At 41.4% G+C, this 24,456-nt stretch overlaps 1 protein-coding gene across 2 annotated transcripts; it reads left to right on the top strand.

The window, feature by feature from the left end:
* The first annotated feature begins 207 nt into the window (after positions 1 to 207).
* On the top strand, positions 208 to 24,098 carry ZNF585A (zinc finger protein 585A). Of its 2 annotated transcripts, XM_010601591.3 has the most exons (5): positions 212 to 772; positions 3,779 to 3,993; positions 16,320 to 16,446; positions 17,563 to 17,643; positions 19,023 to 24,098. In XM_010601591.3, the coding sequence occupies exons 2-5, from the start codon at positions 3,922 to 3,924 to the stop codon at positions 21,359 to 21,361; spliced, it is 2,619 nt and encodes an 872-aa protein (XP_010599893.1). In that variant the 5' UTR covers positions 212 to 772; positions 3,779 to 3,921; the 3' UTR covers positions 21,362 to 24,098. The 2 variants fall into 2 exon arrangements, with proteins under 2 accessions (XP_023397230.1, XP_010599893.1); XM_023541462.2 differs by lacking the exon at positions 17,563 to 17,643 and having other exon boundaries at positions 208 to 772.
* The last annotated feature ends 358 nt before the right edge of the window (positions 24,099 to 24,456 follow it).

The following is a 24,456-nucleotide window of genomic DNA, read 5'->3' as shown; positions in this document are numbered from 1 at the left end:
GTCCGGGACCCTCTATTGTGCTCCCTGTCAGAGCAGTCAGTGCTCATAGCCAGGCACCATCTAGTTGTATTGGACTCAAGTCTGGTGGTTGCTCCACCCTCTGGGAGCCTTTCTCCAAAAAGCGGATTGTACTACCCTGATTTCACTATACTTCCTCCAACCAGCGTGCTGTTTTACCCCAGGATCTGGCTGTCGCATACAAGACCTATCTCCTTCTCCCCCAGTGCCTTTCCTCCCTGGCTCCCTAGTTCCCTCTCTTCCCTGGTGGTTTCTCCCCGCAGAGACCTGCTCTTCGCACCGTGCTGCACTCCGATCGGCGATTTAGCTTTTCCAAATATTACACAGAGTGCCGCAACCCCGAGCTCCAATTTCTTCCTCTTTTTGGAAGCCTATCCAAGCAAAGACCATACTCAGAGTTCGATTCCACGATGGCGGCCCGTATAGAGCGTTGTCCTGTGGGGGCGGCCATATTCTGTGTCTACAGCGCCTCTTTCCGAAACAGAACAAAGTCCCCGTTAGAGAACCGGCGCTGCGTTAACAGCTTGCCGCTTGCGGTTTCTGAGGTGACTGTGAGCCTGCAATACCGACCGCCCCTGTGGGAGGAGCTAGAGGCCGGACAGGAAGCGGAAGTGGTCCCCGGAAGGCTGTCTGGCAGCGCCTGCCGCAAGCAGCTCTATGGTTTAACGCGGAGCGGCCTCTGAGGTGGTTTGGCTGGTCGTGAGTAGGCGTTCTCCTGGCGCAGTGGTGAAGAGCTCGGCTGCTAAGTCAAAAGGTCAGCAGTTCGGTTCCACCATCCACTCCTTGGAAACAGTTTGAGGCAGTTCTACCCTGTCCTATAGGGTCGCTATGAATCGGACTTGACGGCAACGGGTTTTACGGGGTCCTTGACTGGGTGTGTCTGTAGAGTTAGTAATGGCGGGTGTGTGAGGTCAGTGATAAGGGTCTCTGAAGTCAGTGATGAGATCTTTGAGATGAATGGTTTGGGGTGTTGGGGTTATGGGGGTCTGTGGTCAATGACGGAGAGTGTGGGGTCATCGGTGGGATTTGTGATGAACTGGCTTTCTAATGAGTTGAAAGTTAAGCTAATTAATTTTCAGCCTTTAATATACCAAACCCAGTGTCGTCGAGTCGATTCCGACTCATAGCGCCCCTATAAAAACATGAACGAACAAACCTCCGTATGTAACATTCTCATTGTTGTTCAAGTGCTGCGTGTTCTCTTTTTTAAATTTCAGTTACTTTTTCTTTGACTCATAAGAAGTGCTCTTTAAATTTTCGAATAATGTCCTCTGTATAATGCACATTCTTTGATGAGTTGAAAAATTGTTTTATGGCTAGTTCATGGTCAGTTTTCATAAATCATCTGTTACATGAAACAGTGTGTGTTCGCTAATTATTAACTATTGGGTTTTTTTTTTTTTTTTTTGGTCTTCTTAATTACAGAGGAAGGTAAACTACTGACACTGGAAAGATGATATGTTCACCTGTCTTTTTTGTTAGTTTCTGCTTTATATATTCGAAGCTATATTATTGGGAACAGTTACACATATTTTTCATAATAGATATGTTTAAGTGACTAAAAGGATATTTTATCAATTCAAGCTCCCACCAACAATGTTAACTGAATTTCTCAAGTGCTTTCTAGCACTGGATATTGTTCCTTTTTTTGTTTTTACCATTCTGAGGTAAATAGTAACTAATTGCACTAATGCATTTTTCTTTTAACAAAAGTTCGTGTTTTTTCTGTTACTGCTATTTAAATTTCCTTTTCTTTGAATTCTCATATTCTTTGTCCAGCTTTTTTCTACTATCTTTATTTCAATTTTAAGGTGTATTTTCAATCTTAAGGTATATTTTAACATAATTAAGAAACATCAGACATATATGTTTTTCTTTTATAGGTTCTGGGTTTTCTCTTGTGTATAATAATTTCCCTCCCACCTTCCCAGAATGTTATACAAATGCATTTACCTAAAGTTTAATATTCTTTGGGGTTTTTAAAAATTAGATACTTAAATGTTCAGTCCTTCTGGAATGGAGTCTCATGTACGGTGTGTGGTGGGGTTCTAGTTTGTTCTGTTCCAGGAGGATGGCCAGTTATGTCAGTGGCATTTATGTAATGAGCGTTTGGGCACGCTCAGTTAAATGCTATTTTTGTCACTTATTTAGATCAGTATTGCCTGGTTTATTTATTGATTTTCTTGTTTTGATTTTATTTTAATAGTAAGTTTTAATATCTGATAGTGCAAGTGCCCCCTCAGTATTCACTTACATCATTTTCTTGCACAATTATGCTTTAATATGAACCATAAAATCAATTTACCAAGTTAGAAAAAATGGGAATTACATTACTTAAATATAGTTAAGGATAGATGATCAGTGATTGGCAGATAGTAGCCCTGTAACAAGTTGTTGACAGGCCAGACCTCATGGGTGTTTAAAGGCCCTGGTAGATGTACTGATTCTCGAAGTCGAGGTAGGCCTTGAGAAAGTTGAGTTTACATTTGAATTCTTGTCAGAAGAGGATTATCTTAGGTATCTAGTGCTGCTATAACAGAAATACCACAAGTGGGTGAGTTTAACAAAGAGAAATTTATTTTCTCACAGTTTAGGGGAATAGAAGTCCTAATTCAGGGTGCCAGCTCTAGGGGAAGGCTTTCTCTGTTGGCTCTGGGGCAAGGTCCTTGTTTTTTGGCACCTTGATCTTCATGTAGCATAACATCTACCTTCCCCTATCTCTGCTTGCTTCCTTGCTTGTTTAATCTCTTTTACATCTCAAAAGAGATTGGCTTAAGTCGCCCCCTACATTGATACTGTCCATTAACATAACAAAGAATGCATTCTCAAATGGAGTTACAACCACAGGTATAGGGTTAGGATTTACAACACATATTTTTTGGGGACACAATTGAATCTATAACGAGGGTGGTCTGTGTAGGTTGCCATGGATACACATCGACTGGCAAGGAGTTCAGTCGTGGTCACCCACAGCCTGAGCTCTTTGAAGTCAATAGGAAATGGCAGTAACATTTTGGGGCTACCCTGAAGAAGGTTCCCTGTGGCAGAGTGGCTGAGGGTCTGTTGCGTAAGGCCTTGCAGGCAAGATTGGAATCCCTGGTTTCCACTTACTCAATGTGTCCTTGTACCTATTGCGTACATCTCTAAGCACCACTGTCCTCTTCTATAAAAGGTGTGAAATAGTAATTGTAACAACACTTAGCTGACAGGATTGTTGTGAAAATTGAGTACCTGAAAAGTGTCTTTGCACCTTGCATGGTAATTGCTGATACGTGCTTCTTGTGTGCCGTGGAGGTGCTGAGTACTTTACAAGCATCGTCTCATTTAACTTTCATAACTCTGTGATGTAGGCATTTTCATCTTCATTTTTGAAATTAAAACTGAAGTAACTTCTTTATATTCTGACAGCTGAATGGCGGTAGAGCTGCAGTGCAAACCTTCAGTAATGTTACTGTACTCTTGTGGTTTTCCCATGACTAATTCCTAGACAAGGTTTTGTTAGACTTTATATTCTCCGTAGCACTGCATCACCTGCAGACTAGTTAGAAGTGCACATTCTTGAGCCCTACACCAGACCCACTGAATCCAAAGCTATGGGGTGAGGCCTGAGAATTTGTAGCTGTTTTAACAAGACTTTCAGGTGATTCAAATTCATACTCAAGTTTGAGAGCCACTGTATTGTCAAACTGTTATGTGGGGGCCTGCACCTTGGTGTTCCCAGAAAATGTTTATGACCGACCATGTGGACATGTCTTTTCAGGTTTCTTTGTGTTTTGGGGGAGCCTTTGGGCCAGATCGTCCTCCAGACTCTAGCCCATCTCTCCCTAGCAGCTCTGGTTGAGTTACAGATGTCCATCAGGGTTCAGGCTGCTGAGAGAAGAAGAGTTGAAGCCCACTGTGGACATGTCAGCTCATTGGACCTTGCCCCAGGAATCCTTGGTCCTGGCTCCAGAGGAACATGGCAGCTCACGTGAGGTGAGGAGGAGGAGGAGCCCTGGGGTGGGAATTCATCTTGGGAGAGCTCTCTGATCTGTCATCAGAACCTCAGGGCAGAGGCACACTGGCCACAGAAAGCAGCCAGACTCTAGTCCTGCTGCTCCTGACATAAATCTTGATTATCCTGTCAAGAGCGAGTGACACATGGCTAATGTCTCAGCCTCTAGAGGCCAGTTGTGTGGTAGTGGAGAGGTGGGATATCGAGGAAAAATGTCATTTATATCACCCTCACGCTGTATTGATCTTTTGGCTGAGAATAGAATTGCTGGTTAGAAATCACTTTTGTGCAGGGGTTTGAAAGTCCTCATTTCTTCCAAAACTGTCTCCCGATACACAAACATTTTTTCTTGTCTTTCTGAAATTTCTGTTTGTCAGACATTGATTCTCCATCCTATTTTCCTCCACTCTTTTCTATTTCTTTACTCTTCTCTTTCTGTTAAGTCTCTCATTACTGCTGTCAACATATTCATTCACTTTTAATTTTTAAAAGCTCTCATTTCCCCTTAAACATTCCTTTCTGTTAACATACTGTTCTTATTCCATAGATGTAATATTACTTCTTATCCCTCTGAAGATATTGTGAGAGTTTATTACGCATAATTTAATTTTTTGAATACATACATCTACTTCAAAAAACTAAATAAATAGAAAAAGCAGTACAGGGAAAAGTGTGTTAGTGAGGGAGGGGACTGTTGTTTGCTTACCTCTGACCTTCATCTGCTCGCTCCAGTACAGATGACCAATTTTATTAGTTTTATCTGATTGCTTAGTTTCTTTACACACATAAAAATAACAGAGATTTTTTTTTTCTCTCCGGTTCATAAAAGGTGGCATGCTAGACACAATTTGCACATTGCTTTCTTAACTTCTGTTTGGCAAAATACATTATGAACAATGCAGCAGTGGACATTCCTGTCATGTCTTGTTTTTCTATTGGATGTGTAAGAAGTGGTAGCATTTTAGTTCAGGATTTTGGTCTAGGGCAGTGAGCTGAATCTCAGTGCATCTCCACTTCTGTTGCTGTGGGGTAAGTGTGTGATTGGGTATCTTAATAATTTTGTCTAGAACATAGGGAGAATGGAGTGAAGCTAACGGTATAATTGGTAAAGAAGCAGCATTCACTCATATTAGCCAGAATAAGGGGGAAGTTGGTCACTTTTGTGGTTTGAATAATGTTTTTATTTTCCCACCAAATACTTAATTATCATTTACCACATTTTTACTTCTAGGTGTTAAGATTTTCATTAAAAAAATTCTAATTTTAATAAAATTGGGATTGCATAGTTGGAGAGATTTATCTGCATTAATTCAGCTTTTTGGAATGTCATTATTAAATGTTTTGGGTTTGGGGGCACAAATTCTATGTTTAATATTTCTTACCGTTCCATAAACCAAAAACCAAACCCACTGCTGTGGGTCCGTTCCGACTCATAGAGACCCTGTAGGACTGAGTAGGGTTTCCAAGGCTGGAATCTTGTCGGAAGCAGACTGCCACAGCTTTCCCCGGCAGAGTGGCTGGTGGGTTCCAACCGCTGACCTTTCCGTTAGCAGTTGAGGGCTTAACCACCGTGCCACCAGGGCTTCTTTAATGTTCCGTAGGTACTTGAAGAAAAATTTGTTTTTAGAATATAGAATTTCATATATATCATTGGATTTATCTTACATAGCTCTGAAGTTTTTAAACTGTTTCTCATTTTTTCCACTTTATCTCCTGGAGTTGGGAGGTATTATTAAAGCCCCCCACCATGATATTTCTATCTATGTTCCTATAGTTTCTGTTTGTAAATTTTGATGCTGTGTAATTTGGTGGAGTGATAGCAACGGCATCTGAAATTCACTTTGGATTGTGTCTTTGTCATATTTAATATTTTTCCCCAGTATTCAGCTCTGTCTGATATTAAGTTGGAGACCTTTGCTTCCTCTCTGTTAGCATTTCCAGATAGGCCTTTGCTTGTATGCTGTCATCTTTCAGACCTCTTTTTCATTTCCTCTCTACAGCAGCGGAAAGCTGCATTTTGTGTTACGTTGTGATATAGGTGCTGCTTTTTTTTTTTTATATCTTACACTATATATTATGTATTTTTGCTTTGTTTTATATTCTTTCTGGTAATTCGGAAGGCTTGAGCTCATTTTTGTTTGGTGCTTTTAGTGTCTCCTTTTTAACTTTATTCTAATCGCTTAAACAATTTATTAAATTTGCACTGTGAATAATGATGAAAGTTCTATTCTTCCACTTAAAGGATTCTTTTATTTCTTGGACGTGGACGTCTGTTTTTGTTTTGCTTTGTATTATCCTTTAAACATCCTTATTTCCGTTATTTCCGTTTGATGTTGCTCACTTGTCTTAATCTGGTCTTTACTTTCGTGTTTTGGTAGTGTCTTTCCTTTCAGGAAGGTCTTCATTTCTTTGTTGCTTTTTTTTTTTTTCACTTAGGTCTGCCAATTTATTTTTCAAAAATGTAAATAGCCATTTCCTTACTCCACCTATTCATTATTTCTTCCTTGGATTCTTATATCTCTGTTTGTTTTAAGGAGTTAATTGTTTTAGTGAATTCCTTGAATTCATAGTGGGTGTGTGCCAGGTGTAACCTGTTGTCGCCTAGTTGATTCTGCTCCTTAGAAGCCTTATGGGGCAGTTCTACTCTGTCCTGTAGGGTTGCTATGGGCTGGAATTGAGTAGATAGTAACGGTTAGGTAGGTAGTATGTGCAACGTGTGGGATTGCCTTACGTGGCCTTCGTTCTTGGTTCTTTCAGGCTGGACCAACGCCTGTGATACAGTGAGCTCCCTTTAGTGGCCTTTTGCCCTTGGTGTTTGAAAATTGACCTTAGGGTATTTCCTAAGTTGTTGACTACCCCTGAGGGTTTGTTAGTTTTGCCTGGTCTGGCTAGGGAACCCCTTCAGGTAATTGAGAAGTAGCTTGCCCGTTAACTGGCAAAGGAGCAAGAGGACTAGCTCATAAAGGCCCTGTAACATGGAGGCTCAGATGGAGTTTTCTGTTTGACAAGTGCCAGGAGGCATGGTGCATCCTTTGGAACATGGAAGCCTGTCCTGGAAACCCTCCAATCTGGTTAAAAGTTGTACCAGATGGAGCTGTACTGGTTAAGAGCTGGGCAGACTGGAGAGCAGCAGGCAGCCAAGAGCAGAGAAACAGAGGCAGTGCCCAGCCAAGAGTGCTTGAGGTGGTGGCACATGGCTGAGGGTGAGGGACAGGAGGTGCTGTGCCAGGAGAGCCATCCAACGTCCTGACCGAAAGCTGGTCCAACAGAGAGCTGTCTGAGGACCTGATTGAGAGCGGCTCTGATGACAGCTCTCTGAAATTTTGACGGAGCGCTATAAGAGCTCGGAGAACTCTTAAGAGCTGCACTGGCAAGGGGCATCTCTACTCCAAGAACTGCACTGGCAGGGAGAAATTCTGCTCCAAGAGTGATACAGAGCATTTTCTGTTTGGTGAGAGTGAACATCTGTTCTTGGGAGGGTACGCATGTCCTCTTGAGATGTTGCCGCTCCGAGTTGGGACCCCTCCTGAACCTCACCCTGTGCATATTTTCAATATCCACTTCTGTTATATTAAAGCTTACCACAGGTGTGTTTCCAGAGAGCTCTGTAAATCATTCCAGTGAATTATCAGACCTAAATGGAGTAGTTGAGGCTGGTTGGTCTGAAGTAGAGGGAGTTAGGTGGACTCTGAGCTTGTGGCTGGCACTCATTGACCTAGACTGGGTGTCTAGAGATGAGCTGACCTCACCCTGGGTGACTAAGGATGAGATGACCTAGGCCTGGGTGTCTAGGGATGAGATAGAAAGGCTACCTGGGCAACTGGGGTCTGAACTGACCAGGGAAGGGAAGCTAAGATATCCAAGTGACGAGTATGGAATAGAATGGAATATACCACACAATTTGACATCAGAGGTGAGTGGGTGATCTTAGTCTTCCTGGACTAGTTTGCACAGTTGATGCTGTGAGCGGGATAGGATTGCTGAGTGCAAATTCCTGCTACACACAAAATGTTTTCCTTTTTACTGTGTGGCAGTGTATTTCCAGTGTGTTTTCTCAATCTCTCGTTTTTTCCATCATTTTTGATTATAGTGTCTTTATACACCAGGAGGTGTTTACTATTATCTTTCAGTGAGATTTATTTCTGGACAAACTGTTTCCAGTAAGTGTGTTTGGTGAGGAGTCAAAACCATGCTCCGAACTAACGTAATACCTTCCTGATTCCTCATTAAGTTCTTGATGGTAGGGTATTTTGTGTGTGGAGGTTGGTGTGTGTGGGGTGTGAACATGTAGTTTGTGAAAGAGAAAAATTAGAGCACATGTGTTCTTTTCGAGTATACAGGGAACATTTTCAAGGAAATACCAGTGTTCTAAACCCCAGAAACAGAATTAGTGCATCACAAAGAAGCAGACTATAATCTCTGAATACAATTAAATGAAAAAACCAAAAAGATAGCTTTCAGTCATAATTTTAGAAATCGAAAACCACAAGTATCGATATACCGTGTCTCTCCTGAGTGCTCATTCCCTCCTTGAATCTAGTGACCTGCTGTGTTTATGACTCCTAACTTTCATCTCCACACTGTCTCTCCATCTAGGTGACTGGTGTACATCCTTGTGTATGTTCTGTCATCTAAATCACAATATGTGCAAAATTTAATTCAGTGTTCCTTTCCTCCTTCCACATCCTTTTTCTCTAGTCTTCAGACCCATTTATGGCACCAGAATCTACACAGCTGCACAAAACTGACAACTGAGAATTAAATTTGAGTTCCTTTTTCTCATCTTCACGATTGAGATCAGTTCTGCCCTGTTAACAAGTAATACCAATTACTTCTACATCCTTGTTAATACTATAGTCTTGCTTTAGGTATTTATGTTCTCTCATGTGAATTGTAGAGTAGGTCTCCTGACCGGCCTTTCGGTCTTGCGCATTTTAAGTTATCCTCTATGTTTCAGAATAATCTATCTTTTAGTAATATATTTTTAAAGTTTTTATTCTAAAATAATGGTATATTCATGAGGGGTTGGGATAAATAGTACAGAGAGTCTCCCCTGCTCCAAACCCTGCGTCCAGTTTCCCCCAGTGCTGACATACTGTATAAATATCAAAACCAGACCTGACTCAGATTTCACCAGTTTTACATGCACTCATTTGTGTGTGTGTGTATTTGTTGTTGTTTTTAGGTGCCATCAAGTGGATTCCAACTTGTAGCAACACTATGTACAACAGAGCAAAACACTGCCCAGTCGTGCGCCATCCTCGCTATCATTGCTACATTTGAGCCCATTGTTGCGGCCACTGTGTCAGCACATCTCATCAAGGGCCTTCCTCTTTTTCGCTGACCCTCTACCTTACCAAGCATGATGTCATTCTTCAGGGACTGGTCCCTCCTGATAACATGTCCAAAGTACATGAGATGAAGTCTTCCATCCTTACTTCCAAGGATCACGCTGGCTGTACTTCTTCTGAGACAGACTTGTTCCTTTTTCTGGCAGTCCATGTTATATCTAATATTCTTTGCCAACACCGTAATTCAAAGCCATCAATTCTTCTGGGTTCCTTATTCATTCTCCAGCTTTTACATGCATCTGAGGTGATTGAAAATGCTTTGGCTTGGGTCAGGCACACCTCAGTCCTCAGAGTGGTATCTTTGCTTTTTAACACTTTAAAGAGGTCTTTTGTAGCAGATTTGCCCAGTGCGATATGTTGTTTGATTTCATGAGCGCTGCTTCTATGGGTGTTGATTGTATTTCCAAGTAAAATGAAACCCTTGACAACTTCGATCTTTTCCCCATTTATCTTGATGTTGCTTGTTGGTCCAGTTGTCAGGATTTTTGTTTTCTTTACGTTGAGGTGTAACCCATACCGAAGACTGCGGTCTTTGATCTTCATCAGTAAGTACTTCATGTCCTCTTCATTTTCAGCAAGTAAGGTCGTGTCATCTGCATATATCAGGTGGTTTATGAGTTTTCCTCCAATCCTGACGTCCCATTCTTCTTCATATAAACCAGCTTCTCAGATTATTTGCTCAGCATACAGACTGAATAAGTATGGTGAAAGGATACAACCTTGACACGTCTTTCCTGATTTTAAACCACTCAGCATCCCCTTGTTCTGTTCGAATGACTGCCTCTTGGTCTATGTGTAGGGTCTGAATGATCACAATTAAGTGTCCTGGAATTCTCATTCTTTGCAGTGTTATCTGTGATTTGTTATAATCCACACAGTCAAGTGCCTTTGCATACTCAGTAAAACACAGGTAAACCTCTGGTTTCAGCCAGAATCCATCTCACATAAGCAATGATATCCCTCATTCCACGTCCTCTTCTGAATCCGGCTTGAATTTCTGGCAGTTCCCTGTCTATGTACTGCTGCAACTGCTTTTGAATGATCTTCAGCAAAATTTTACTTGTGTGTGATATTAATGATATTGTTCAGTAATTTCCATATCCTGTTGAATCACCTGGAAACCCTGGTGGTGTAGTGGTTAAGTGCTACAGCATTTACCAGAAGGTCAGCAGTTCCAATCTACCGGCTGTTCCTTAGAAACTATGGGGCCATTCTACTGTGTCCTATAGGGTTGTTATGAGTTGGAATCGACTCGACAGCAACAGGTTTTGGGTTGAATCACCTTTCTTTGGAATAGTCACAAATACGGATCTCTTCTAGTTGGCTGGCCAAGTAGCTATCTTCCAAATTTCTTGGCATAGACAAGTGAGAGCTTCACTGGATGAATGGAAATGGGGAACCCAAGATCGAGAAGGGGAGAGTGTTGACAGGTCTTGGGGTTGGCAAACAATGTCACAAAACAATATATGTATTAATTGTTTAATGAGAAACTGAAACCCTAGTGGCATAGTTGTTAAGAGCTATGGCTGCTAACCAAAAGGTCGGTAGTTCCAATCCACCAGGTGCTCCTTGGAAACTCTATGGGGCAGTTCTACTCTGTCCTATAGGGTCACTATGAGTTGGAATTTACTTGACAGCAATGGGGAATGGGTAATTTGCTCCATAAACTTTCACCTAAAGTACAGTAAAAAAGTAAAATAAAGGTAGCCCTTGGCCATCTGCCTGAAAAACACACACACACATTTTATTATGAAAAGATTTAAATATGTACAGAAATAGAATAGTGTAAGAAACCCTTATTCCTCCATACTGTCACTCAGGTTCAGTAGTCATCAGTATTCTACCAGTCTTATTTCATCTAAAACTACTTTCCTCCTACTAGAGTTAAAAGAAACCTTAGACACCATATTTTATCATAAATACTTTTGTACGTATGTATAATAATTCTTTCCCCTTCTTTATGATTGACTTAACGAGTAGGCCATTTTCCCATATCTAAAACAACAGTAATTCCTTAATATCAATACCCAGTTTGATTACATTTCTCTAATAAAAGTACCACATGTGTCTTTGTAATGTCGGTTTGTTTTAATTAAGACCCAGGCAGGGTCCGCAGATCTCATTTGGTTAGTGTGCTTCTTTTTTCTCATTGGATGAGGAAGACCAAAGAAGAATTGATGCGTTTGAACGATGGTGTTGGTGAAGAATATTGAATATACTGTGGACTACCATAAGAATGAACCAATCTGTTTTGGAAGAAGTACGGCCAGAATGCTCATTAGAAGCAAGGATGATGAGACTTTTTCTCACTTACTTTGGACATGTTGTCAGGAGGGACCAGTCCCTGGAAAAGGACATCATGCTTGGTTGAGGATCAGCAAAAAAAAGGAAGACCCTCAACAAGATGGATTGACATAGTGGCTGCAACAATGGGCTCAAACATAGCAATAGTAGGCTTGGACCAGGCAGTGTTTCGTTCTCTTGTACATAGGGTCACAATGAGTCAGAAGTGACTCAATGGCGTGTAACAACAGCAACAATATCGAAAAGATTCCCCTTCATACTATTTATTATGTAATTTATTTATTTTATTGTGCTTTAAGTGAAAGTTTACAAGTCAGTTTCTCATACGAAAACTTATGCACACGTTGTTATGTGACCCTAGTTGCTCTTCCTATAATGTGACAGCACACTCCTCTCTACCTGTATTTCCTGTGTCCATTCAACCAGCTACTGCCCCCCTCTGCCTTCTCACCTCGCCTCCATATAGGAGCTGCCCACTTAGTCTTACGTGTCTGCTTGAGCTAAGAAGTACAGTCCTCACCAGTATCATTTTATGTCTTATAGTCCAGTCTAATCTTTGTCTGAAGAGTTGGTTTGGGGAGTTGTTTTAGTTTTGGGCTAACAGAGAGTCCAGGGGCCAGTCACAGTCAGACCATTAAGTCTGGTCTTTTTACTAGAATTTGAGTTCTGCACCCCACTTTTCTCTGGCTCCATCAGGGACTCTGTGTTGTGTTCCCTGGCGGGGCAGTCACTGGTGGTTACTGGGCACCATCTAGTTCTTCTGGTCTCGTGCTGAGGGAGCCTCAGGTTTACGTGGCCCTTTCTGTCTCTTGGGTTCATATTTTCCTTGTGTCTTTGGTGTTCTTCATTCTTCTTTGCTCCAAGTGGGTTGGGACCAGTTGTTTGCTAGCTTTTAAGACCCCAGATGCCACTCACCAAAGTGGTATGCAGAACATTTTCTTAATAAACTTTGTTGTGCCAATTGACCTAGATGTCCCCCGAAACCGTGGTCCCCAGATCTTTGACCCTTCCTACCTTTTCCCTCGAAGTGTTTGGTTGAATTCAGGACACTTCTTAGCTTTTGGTTTAGTCCAGTTGTGCTGACTTCCCCTGTATTTGTAATTTATTTTTTGAAGAAACTAGTCATTTGGATTTGGCTGATATTGTTGGTCTTGATATTGTTCAGTATGTTCCTCTGTTCTTCACATTGCCTATGAATTGAATGGTAGTTAGATCTGTAGGCTTGATGAGATTCAGGTTTGATTTTTGTTTTGGCAAGAATACTTCTAATGTGATATAATGAAATTAATTATTGTGTCATGTCAGGAGGCATGTAATAACGGGTTAACTCTTGTTGTGATGTTAAGATTGATTAGTGGGTGCATATATTATCAGCTGATATCCATTATAAGCTTCCCTTCAGCCTTTCACCTATACATTTGAGCATACATTCGTGATTATTGTCTAAATCCATCATTTCATTGTGTTGTTCAGTGCTGTCGAGTCGGTTCTGACTCATAGCAGCCCTGTGTATAACCGAAAGAAACACTTCCCAGTCCTGCGCCGTCGTTACAGTTGTTGTTATGCTCGAGCCCATTGTTGCAGCCACTGTGTTAGTCCATCTTGTGGAGGGTCTTCCTCTTTTTTGCTGACCCTATCTCATTAGGAGTTAACAAAATAATATTCTACTTCTATTCTAACTTCTTCATTTGTTAGTCAGAATCACTCTATAAAGAAGAACTTTTTCTCACCAGATACTTGGCTATCCTTCAGTACACTTATAGAAAAAAAACTTGTAGATACAAATCTGATTATCTTAATTCTTTTACTTAAAGTGTAAGAATCTGTACTTGTTCTATGATAGGTTTTCCCCAAAGCCACCTTCCTGACACATCATGCAGTCTGTTCCCCGATATACAGCACGATTTGCTGTTCCCCAGACTTACGTCTTTTTCTATCTGTAGTATTTGCTTTGTCTTTTCTGGGAAATATCTCCCCACCCTCACTCTGTATCAGACTTCTCATCTTACAGCTTAAACTCCTTCACTGTAGAGAGTGTAAACTTACTCCATGTAGAATGTACTTTTCCCTCTTTTGAGCCCTCAGTGTGCCTCACCTTTTAAAACCTAGTGAACTTGTGTCTCTTTTTTATCTTTAAACTTCAGTCTTGTTTATCTTCCAAGTCTTTTCAAGTTGCTAGAAGACTAGAAACTAATAATTCATTTCTGTGTTTCCAGGAGTAGCATAATGATTGATCCTAAATTGCTCAGAAGCTAGTATCACAGGTTGTTCATTCGGTTGCAAGAAGATGTCAAGAGATTTCAGTCTTCAGGTTTACATAATTTCGGTCTTTTTAAATTTACTGAGACTTGTTTTGTGGCCTAGGAACCTCCTAAAAGAGCTGTAACGTGGGTGGGTTGCTGTCACCCTGAAAAGAGTGACAGGCCCGGAAGGGGCTCGGCGGCAGAGTTGGCGGCTGCAGGCTCAGAAGAGGCCCTGCGGCAGAGTGGTGGTGACAGACGGCAGGGCCAAGAGAAGCTTGTCTTTTTGGTTCTCTGGCCCTTGGTTTTTCTAGCACTGACTAACCATTTGTTTGAGTCTTTGGAGGGACATAAAGATAATTTTCTCTGCAGGAAGCCTTTCCAGATTGTGCTGTTGCAAAGCCTGGGGGAAACAAAAAAACCAAACTCGTGGTAGAGTCGATTCCAACTCATAGTGACCTTATAGGACAGAGCAGAACTGCCCCCATAGGGTTTCCGAGGAGCGCCTGGTGGATTGGAACCTTTTGGTTTGCAGCCTTAGCTCTTAACCATTATGCCACCAGGGTTTCCTGCCTGTCCTGGGAGTCAGCCAGCCATTCTGGGAGTGTGTGCTGCTCTTCCCTGTCCTGTGGTGGGGCCTCAGGCAGTTCCTTGGTTGATAAAATGTTCTGATCTGATTTCATAGGTTTTAGGTATTTGGGAAAGGTTTAAGTCTCTGAAGGTGTGCTCAGAGAATCACCCTATTTTTATATCCGTTGAGTTTCAACATGTCTCTTTTGTTATGGAGCCTGTAGGCAATACGTTTCCTTCTCCCCCTTTTTTTAGTCTTGCTGGACTGGGAGGGGACTGATTTCTTCTGAGGATCTCACTTTTTGTCTCTTTTCCTGGCTCCATCCAGACTGATGTTAAGACTTCGAAATAACGGACCTAAGTTTCTCTACTGCTGTCCTAGCCCTAGGGAGCACGGTTGCCTGTTTGTATTTCACAGGGCGGTTGTTCTGCCCAACATTGGCTGTTTCTAGCTCAGAATTACATGTGGCCTGGACAGGTCATAGTGATGGAGAGAAAGATTTTCCTGCCTTGTAGTCTTGCTCTTCCGTCTGCCTTCACCCTGGTGTTTTATTTCTTAGATTAGTCACTAGAGGTCTGAGTCTATCAGTTCCACCGTATCGTTTGTGCTATTTTGTTTCTTAAATTGTTGGGTAATGGAGACACTCAACTACCTATGTCGCCATCTTGGGGGAGGAGCCTCAATCTTCAGTTTTGAACAAAGAATAATTGACTAATACACAAGGAATAGCAGAAGATGTTTCTTAGATGTCTTTATTCCACAAAATACGAAAAACTAGATATTTGATATGCATTGTATATGAAATATCATTAAAAACAATTCCTGTATTACACTCATGTATGTTTTGTCAAAACTTCAAATGGTACACTAAAGATTTGTGTATGAAAATTTTACCTAAAAAGTAGTAAGCAAATGTTAAACTCTAGTTAATGATTTGCATTCTGTAGTATTTAGAGAGAAAGGATACCAGCATCCGCAGTTTATACTGAAATGCATCAAAAAAGTAAAGTGATGGATAAAGGGATGGGTAGATGTGCGATCCGTTTTTTATCTGTCAGTTTGTTGTACTGTGGAGGCTTGCGTCCTGTTGTGATGGCAGAAGTTATGCCACTGGTATTTCAAATATCAGTAGGTTCACCCACGGTGGACAGGTTTCAATAGAACTTCCAGGCTAAGACAAAGCTGGAAGAAATGCCTGAAGATACGCTTCTGAAAATTAGCCAGTAAAAATCTTTTGGGTCACAACAGAATATTATCTGATATAGTGCTGGAAGACGAGCACCCTAGATTGAAAGGCACTATACAATAGTTGCAACAGAGTTCTCAAACATACCAGCGATTGTGAAGATGGCACAGGACTGAGTGATGTTTTGTTCTATTGTACGTAAGGCTGCCATGAGTCAGAGCTGACTTGATGGCACCTAACAACAGCAGATGTGTGTGAGTAGAGTAAAATGTTGATGATAGATCCTAGACAGTGGGTATACAGGTGTTCACTGTGTAATTCTGTTAAATTTTCTGTAACTTTGAAAGGTTTCATAATAAAATGTTGGGAAAAGGGGAGGTGAACTTTTAGTAAACCCGAACCAATCCTGTTACTGTCAAGTTGATTCTTAATCATAGCTACCCTGCAGGACAGGGTAGAACTGCCCCCATAGGGTTTCCAGGGAGTGGCTGGTGGATTTGAACTGCTGACCTTTTGGTTAGCAGCCAAGCTCTTAACCACTGTGCCGCCAGGGCTCCTGACAACAAAAACAAAATCCACATTCCATATTCGTAAATATCATTTCTCCATCCCCCAAAGACGACTGCTCACATTGAACAGGAATGTACTATTACAGGAATTAGTGTCCTTCAAGGATGTGGCTGTAGATTTCAGCAGAGAGGAGTGGCAGTACTTAGACCCTGATCAGAGAAACCTGTACCGAGATGTGATGTTGGAGACTTACAGCCACCTGCTTTCAGTAGGTAAGTAACCTGGATAGAGACGGCCTCTTGGAGAGTGCTTCCATTCTTTGTTGCTGAATGCTCTGGGGCATCGGAAGTATATGACGATTTTGTCCTTGATTTGCCCAGATTTCATCATCCCTTTGGGGAACTACCCAGAGTTAGCTGAACTGCCTGGATTAAGGGCACAGTCCTGTAGACTGCCAAGTTTGCCCAAGACTTATGACATCAACTACAAGATTTTAGCCAAACTGCATGGTTAGAGGGCACAGTGTACCGACAAGACTGCCCTTGCTTCAGACATCAGCCAGAAGTTCATGATCCCCAGGCCACCCTCACTTCAGAGCAGCTGGCCATAAATTCAGGGGTCCCTACAGACTGCCTCAGGTTTGATAATTCACTAGAACAACTTAAAAAACTCAGGAAAGCACTATACTTAAAATTAGTTTTATTATAGCAAAAAGATACAAATCAAAACCAACTAAAGGAAGAGATTCACAGGACAGAATCTGAGAGGGTTCCAAACATGAAGCTTCCATGTCTTTGGGAATGTATTAACCCTCCTAGTACTGATGTGTATCTATACACATGGAATATTGCCCACTCAGAAAGCTCACCCAAGCTGCAGTGTCTGGAATTTTTATTGAGGCTTTTTTGTGTAGGCACAATTGATTTAATTATTTCCCATGTGATTGAAATCAGTCTCCAGCCCACTTCCCTCTCTGAAGTTGGGGTGATATAATGTAGCTCAAAGTCTCAACTCTCTAATCACATCATTGGTCTTTCCTGTCTGGCCAGTTCCTACCCTAAGACTATCAGTTTGACCAGCCCTATCATGAGTCATATTGTTAGCATCAACTATTGAGTATGGTCTGAGGGACCCTCTGTGAATAACAAAGACACTACTGTCATTCAGGAAATTTCAAGGATGTAGAGGTTACCCCCCAGGAGCCAGGACAAAGGCCAGACCTCTTTTTGGGTGAAGTTAAATTCTTCACCACACAGACACAGAGTACTGTATTCCCAGGGATAAATGGTTACTTTTCCAAAAACAAAGCATTGAAGAACAAGGCTTTATTGATTGGCCTCTGAGACATATTTAGGTGGATCCAATCCTTTGTCATTTTTCATGAATAGGGTATCAGGGTCCCAAACCAGATTTCTTCACGGTGGAGCAAGGAAAGGAGCAGGGTGAGAGCCCTCATCAGAGCTGTCCAGGTGAGTGAGTGTGACCCAGGCCGATGGGAGATAGGGGAGTAAATATTAGTTGTCCTGAGAAAGGCTGCTACCTTTAAAATGCTATTAAGATGGTTTTTCTGGAAGGTTCTAAATTTTTAGTATTTCTTGAGGACCTTTGACACTGGCCTCAGATAATTAAATGCCTTCTACATGGATGACCTTTGTCATTTCCAACTTTCTTCTTGCTTTGGCTTTTTGGGTTCTGGATCACATGCCAGCCTGCCTATCTTACTTTCTAAATACCTTACTTTCTTTGTTATGCTCCTTTTCTCTAACTTTTTTTTTTCTTTCTACCTTCCCCATATTCCTACATTCTTTCCTTACACATTCAGGCAGTCATGGATCTGCTTTCTTTCAAAATTGCCATGCATCACACTCCCACTCCTGCTAAACCCTTTTCATTTCTTTCTTACTGTGCGATGCCTCAGAACTTCATCTCCAACCAGATTTTCTTTCCGTTTTCTTTGTAGCCACTGCCATGAGATTTCTCACTTTCCCCGCCTTCCTCATGCCTTTCCTCTAATCTATGGCTTAAAGATCACTGTCATGTAACCTTGGAGAGTACTTTTCTGCTGCGTTTGACATTATTGATCATCCTTCCTGACACTTCCTTCCACTGTGGCTTGAGTGATTTCACATTGACTGTGGTCTCTGGCTGGTTGGTTGATTTTTGTTATTACTCTATTTCTGTGCTTCACGTGACAAGTTTGCGTTAATCATAGTCCTCAGTTCAGGAAACACTATCATCATCAGTCTAGGTGAGGAGTCTCTCTTATTTTATTCCTTGATTTATTCCCTTTTCTCTTTGTACCCCATACCTGTGTCTCTTTCCACTGTAGGCAATTGTTCTATGAGTTTCATATGATTAAAACGTATGTATTGATAATGTGTATATATATGTTTTTTTGATATATATTTTGACTTATAAATGCTCTTATAAAATCTAAAATGATTTAGGGATATGTATCATTAGTTTAAATAATTGTTACTGTGCTGTATATTTTGTTCTTTGTTTTATTCTTTCTACTTCTGTTTGTGTTGCAATGTTTTCATCTAGTTGATTTCCTCTAACTGTTGCACTGTATTCCAGAATGTTTCCTATCACCACCATTACGACCCTTCTCATCCAATGACTCACCCTCACCCTCGTCTCTTATTTTCAGCCTGGATGAGCCATATGTACCTTCTCCTCTGGCCTTTGCTAGCAGTTCTCTAAGCTAAAATCATCTACTCCTTCTCCTTTGAGAAGAGGAATTTGGGTTTGAAACCCAGCAGCAGGGAATTTGTATAAAAGCTTCTTTCCATATTGAGAGGGAAGGTAGTAATACAAATAAGGTTTTTATTGTATCTCATTCTAGAAGAATTGCAGCAGATTGGTGACCAGATAGAGAACTATCAGGAAAAAGAAAAGAAATCTTTAAGTCATGTTGTTTTCATGAAGAAGATCTTGAATACAGAGAAGGATTATGAACATAAGGACATAAGAAAAATAATTCATGTGAGCCCAAACCTTATTCCTTCCCAAGAAGGAACCTATCAACATGACTCATTTGGAAATGGGTTGAAATGTAATTTACGTTTACACAGTCATAATAGAAACAGCACATCAAAGAATGTTAATAAGATTGTCAAGTATGGTAAAATTTCTTCAAATATGGATCATGAAAATACTCCAACAGGAGAGAAATTAGGGGACTATAATCAATGTGGAAAAATCTTCAGCTATAAACAAGCACCTTCCCAACATCAGAAAATTCATACTAAGGAGAAACCCGATGAACATGCTGAATTTGGAAAGGTCTTCACTCAGAAGTTGCAATTCAAGGTACGTCGGAAGTTTCACACAGGAGAAAAACTCTATATATGTATTGAATGTGGGAAGGCTTTTGCACAGAAGCGAGACTATATTACACACCAGAAAATTCACACTAGAGAGAAGTCCTTTAAGTGCGATGAATGTGGAAAAGCCTTTTTCCATATGTCTTCTCTCTTCAGGCATCAGAGAATTCATACTGGAAAAAAACCCTATAAATGCAGTGAATGTGGAAAAGGCTTCTTTTATAGTTCAGATCTCAGTATACATTGGAAAATTCACACTGGAGAGAGACACCATGAATGCAGTGATTGTGGCAAAGCATTCATGCAAAAGTCCACTCTCAAGATGCATCAAAAAATTCATACAGGAGAGAGATCCTTTATATGTATTGAATGTGGACAAGCCTTCATCCAGAAGACACACTTGATTGCACACAGAAGAATTCATACTGGAGAAAAGCCATACGTATGCAATGACTGTGGGAAATCCTTTGCTTCCAAATCACAACTCCAGGTACATCAACGAATTCACACAAGAATAAAGCCCTGTATATCTACTGAATGTGGGAAGGTCTTCAACAGCAGTTCCCAGCTCATTACACATAAGAAAGCTCAAATTAGAGAGAAGTCTTCTATCTGTACTGAATGTGGGAAGGCCTTTACCTACAGGTCAGAGCTAATTACACATCAGAGGATTCACACTGGAGAGAAACCCTATGAATGCAGTTATTGTGGAAAAGCCTTCGCTCAGAAGTCAGCACTCACAGTTCATCAGAGAATTCATACTGGAGAAAAATCATATTTATGCATGAAATGTGGGCTGGCCTTCATCCAGAAGGCCCACTTGATTGCACATCAAATAATTCATACTGGAGAGAAACCTTATAAATGTGGTTACTGTGAGAAATCATTTACTTCCAAGTCACAACTCCATGTGCATAAACGAATTCACACAGGAGAGAAGCCCTATATGTGCACTAGATGTGGGAAGGCCTTCGCCAGTAGGTCAAATCTCATTACACATCAGAAAACTCATACAGGAGAGAAATCTTACAGATGTCACAAATGTGGAAAGGCCTTCACTCAACAATCAGACTTGATTACACATCAGAGAATTCATACTGGAGAGAAACCTCATGAGTGCACTACCTGTGGAAAAGCCTTCACCCAGAAGTCACACCTCAATATACATGAGCAAATTCATAGTGGAGAGAGACAGTATGAATGCCATGAATGCGGGAAAGCCTTCAACCAGAAATCAGTACTCAGTGTGCATCAGAAAATTCATACTGGAGAGAAACCCCATGTATGCCCTGAGTGTGGAAAAGCCTTCATCCGGAAGTCAAACTTCATTACCCATCAGAGAATCCATACTGGAGAGAAGCCTTATGAATGCAGTGATTGTGGGAAATCCTTCACTTCGAAATCTCAGCTCCAAGTGCATCAACAAATTCACACAGGAGAGAAACCCTATGTTTGTGTTGAGTGTGGGAAAGCCTTTAGTGGCAGGTCAAATCTCAGTAAGCACCAGAAAACTCACACTGGAGAAAAGCCCTACGTCTGTTTTGAATGTGGGAAAACATTCAGGCAGAATTCAGAATTGATTACACATGAGAGAATTCATACAGGAGAAAAACCTTATGAATGCAGTGACTGTGGGAAATCTTTCACTAAGAAATCACAGCTCCAAGTGCATCAGCGAATTCACACAGGAGAGAAGCCCTACATTTGTACTGAGTGTGGGAAGGCCTTCACTGATAGGTCAAATTTGAATAAACACCAGACAACGCATACTGGAGACAAACCCTTCAAGTGTGTCATCTGTGGGAAAGGTTTCTTTCAGAAATCTGTGCTCGATGTGCATCAGAATATTCACACTTGAGAGAAACTAAGAAAACCGAGGTCAGGTCTGATTGTACATTGTTGAATTCATGCAATATAAAAAGTATGTATGTTATTGTAGGTAGAGGTGCTTCCATCCGGATGTCACACGTGACTATTCAGAAGAGGGACTCTAAGAGGACACTGAATGAGGGGGAATCTTCCCACATTGTCACTAGCATCATAAAATCTTGGGCCAGTCATCTTGGGAAGGAAATGAAAATATGGTGGATCATTATTGTCAAATTCTTCATAGAAAAGATTAAATTATGTTAATGATAATCGTGTTAGTCTAGAATGGGTACAACGCCAACAAGTGGAATGGTAGAACAATATACACAATAGGGATAAACTCTTAAGTTCTTTGGGGTGTATGTTGCAGAACATACTGTCTGCCAGAGTTGTATGTTTTCATTCTTCTGTTTAACACAGCTATGCATACATATCCAATCCCTCACTGAGTATTTTTATCAAGGAAGAGATACCACAATAAATGAAAAAATTCTTCATGTATACAGACAATACCCTCATAGTGTCTGATGACCCCAGTTAGCTCCAAGCATCATGACTTGTAATCCCCCTCATTACCCATCAGTTGGGTGTCTTAGACTTACATGAGCCCCCAGTGCATTTTCTTTTGATGCCTAATACTTCCGACAGCCAATTTCTTGTGACAATGCCTGATGCCTGCCCATTAGTGCTAAACACCATGTCTTCTTACTGCTGTTATCTCCCAGACAGTGTCTGGTGACACTAATTTAGCTCACAGCATAGTCTCTTGTGAACTACTACACTCAAGAGGGCTTCAGTGATAAAAGTATTTTCAGATCACCTGGGTCAACTGTTTACCCCTGTCTCCCTTCTGCTGTCACAGTTCTCCCAACTCATTCTCCTTAAAGTCCTGACCTGCGTAATTAAAATAACAAATCAGTAACTCAAAGCAAACCCCAACATATATTCTGTCCCTCTTCATGCCATATACTCCACAAAAACCATCTTTATGTGCTACACACAGCAGGTCCTACCGCAGGGTTTTTGTATTTGCTGTGTCCTTTATTATATCTGAGTGGTTTCCTCACTTATGTCTTTACTCCAGTGTCACAGAGGCCTTGCTGCTCTTCCTGCCTGGTTTAAAATTCCGATCATCCATGCACCCCCCCTCCTTTATTGTTCTTCATGTACTGCCATGACACCCTGCTTTGTGTCTCCCCCACTAGAACTTTTGGCCTGTTTTGTTCACTGCTTTGATCCTAGACCCATGCCTTATATACAGCAGGCACTCCATAAATGAATGTTGTGGAGTATTGACCCCTACTCATCCTGTGACCCTTCTCTGATTTTTCTATATTGCAGCATAAGAGGCTCCAGTGGAGACAACCAACTTGCCTAAAACCTACCAGGCTGTTTCACCTCCAGGCTTTACCTGGGCTGTGCCCCTTCCTATCCCTAAAGTTGAAAAGTCATTGTAAAAAGTTTGACCTGATGCCAATCCATTTAAAGAAGGGAAAACAAAGCAGAGGAAATCCCAAGGGGATGCTCAGTGTTCCAGTATCCCCATCAGGATTCCCAAATCCCATGGTCAGCTTCAGAGTGACTGGAAAAAAGGCTTTGCCTGCCCTAGAACCTCATCCTGCCTTGACCAATGTGCCCTCGGAGCCAGAGGGCAGATGGGAGTGGGCCTTCCTCAGAAGTTAGGTTGGCCCGAGACTGGAGTGGGAACAGCCTCACAGATGTGAACAGCATCTGGGAAGCTGCACCAGAAGAAGGATGTATCCCTAGGCCAGTCTGTTGGTGATGCCAGGAGTGGCATACAGGCATGCAGGATGTGCAGAGATGGTCTTCCCTTTGCTATGAACAGATAAGCAAGGTGGGTAGCTGGAGGAAAGCTACTGGTATCCCAGCATGAGATTTGCTTCCCAGCAACTCTGACAATTGTACTGAAGTAGGCACCACAGGGGAGGTAGTTTCTCCAGCTGATTTTTAACCCATTATATCATTAATCAGGAACTGCAGGTGTACAAACTTAATCTTATAGCTAGAAAATGGGAGGGAGTGTTCTTTCTGGTCATGCACCCATGTTATACTGTTTGAGTCTGAACAAAGACGCAGCAGTATGGTAACAGGATGGTCAGACCAGGTGCTGCTGAACAAAAGTCCTTTCCTCACCCCCTTTCCCTGTTCCCGTGCATTCTAAGGTAAACCCCTAGACCCCTTTGCCTCGTGGTCTTTCATGTGCAGTGTATCTTGGGGCCTTAATGTGTGCAGAAGAGATTTCCTCTGTTAACTCACCCTGAGGTCTGAGGTGGACTGACCTCATAATGAATCTTACTAAATTCATCTGTATCTTAACCCCTATGTAAGTAAGTAAAAACTTGTAATCTCATCACTGGGTAATGTCAATTAATTACCGAGAGGTACAGCCCTCTACAAACCCATTTTACATCATGGCTCACAACAGAAGTAGAGAGGGGCACAAACGAACAGTATTAGGTCAAGGGGGTGGGGCCGCAGAAGATGGGGCTAGGCATTCCCCCTAAAACACCCCCCACCATGCACAGTATCTGTCTTAGTAACACCTTCAGGCAGTGTTTGGCCACACCTTACTGGGTCCATTAACCTGCCTTAATGAGTATCTGCTGATCCATCCTTAGTTCTTTCTCTCCTTCACAGAATGTGATGATCAATCATATACCCTTTCCCACCTTTGAACAGTGTCTTAAAAAAAAAAAAAAAAACCATTGCCATCAAGTTGATTCCAACTCATAGTGACCCTATAGGACAGAGTAGAACTGCATTGCATTCATTGTGAAAAAGACCATTCCAGGATCTATCCTGAAGTACAGCAGTGTCAGTGATAGAATAATATTTATACACGTACAAGGAAGACCAGTTGTATGCCTATTCAAATTCATACACCAACCACTAAGACCAAAGATGAAGAAGTTGAAGATTATTAGCAACTTCTATAGCCTGAAACCGATTGAACATGCAATCATGATGCATTGATAATTACTGGTAATTGGGATACGAAAGTTGGAAACAAGGATAGGTAGTTTGAAAATATGGCCCTGGTGATAGAAACGATGCCAAAGATCA

The sequence above is a fragment of the Loxodonta africana genome, chromosome 11 (assembly GCF_030014295.1).
Source record: "Loxodonta africana isolate mLoxAfr1 chromosome 11, mLoxAfr1.hap2, whole genome shotgun sequence".
NCBI lineage: Eukaryota > Metazoa > Chordata > Mammalia > Proboscidea > Elephantidae > Loxodonta > Loxodonta africana.
The sequence above is the reverse complement of the archived record's forward strand: the minus strand, read 5'-3'. Positions and strand labels throughout refer to the sequence as shown.

Coding starts and splice junctions, on each gene's coding strand:
- ZNF585A (XM_010601591.3), top strand. CDS start 3,922: ATGTCAGCTCATTGGACCTTGCCCCAGGAATCCTTGGTCCTGGCTCCA. Junction 16,447..17,562: donor CAGCCACCTGCTTTCAGTAG/GTAAGTAACCTG, acceptor TTTCATGAATAG/GGTATCAGGGTCCCAAACCA. Junction 17,644..19,022: donor CCCTCATCAGAGCTGTCCAG/GTGAGTGAGTGT, acceptor ATCTCATTCTAG/AAGAATTGCAGCAGATTGGT.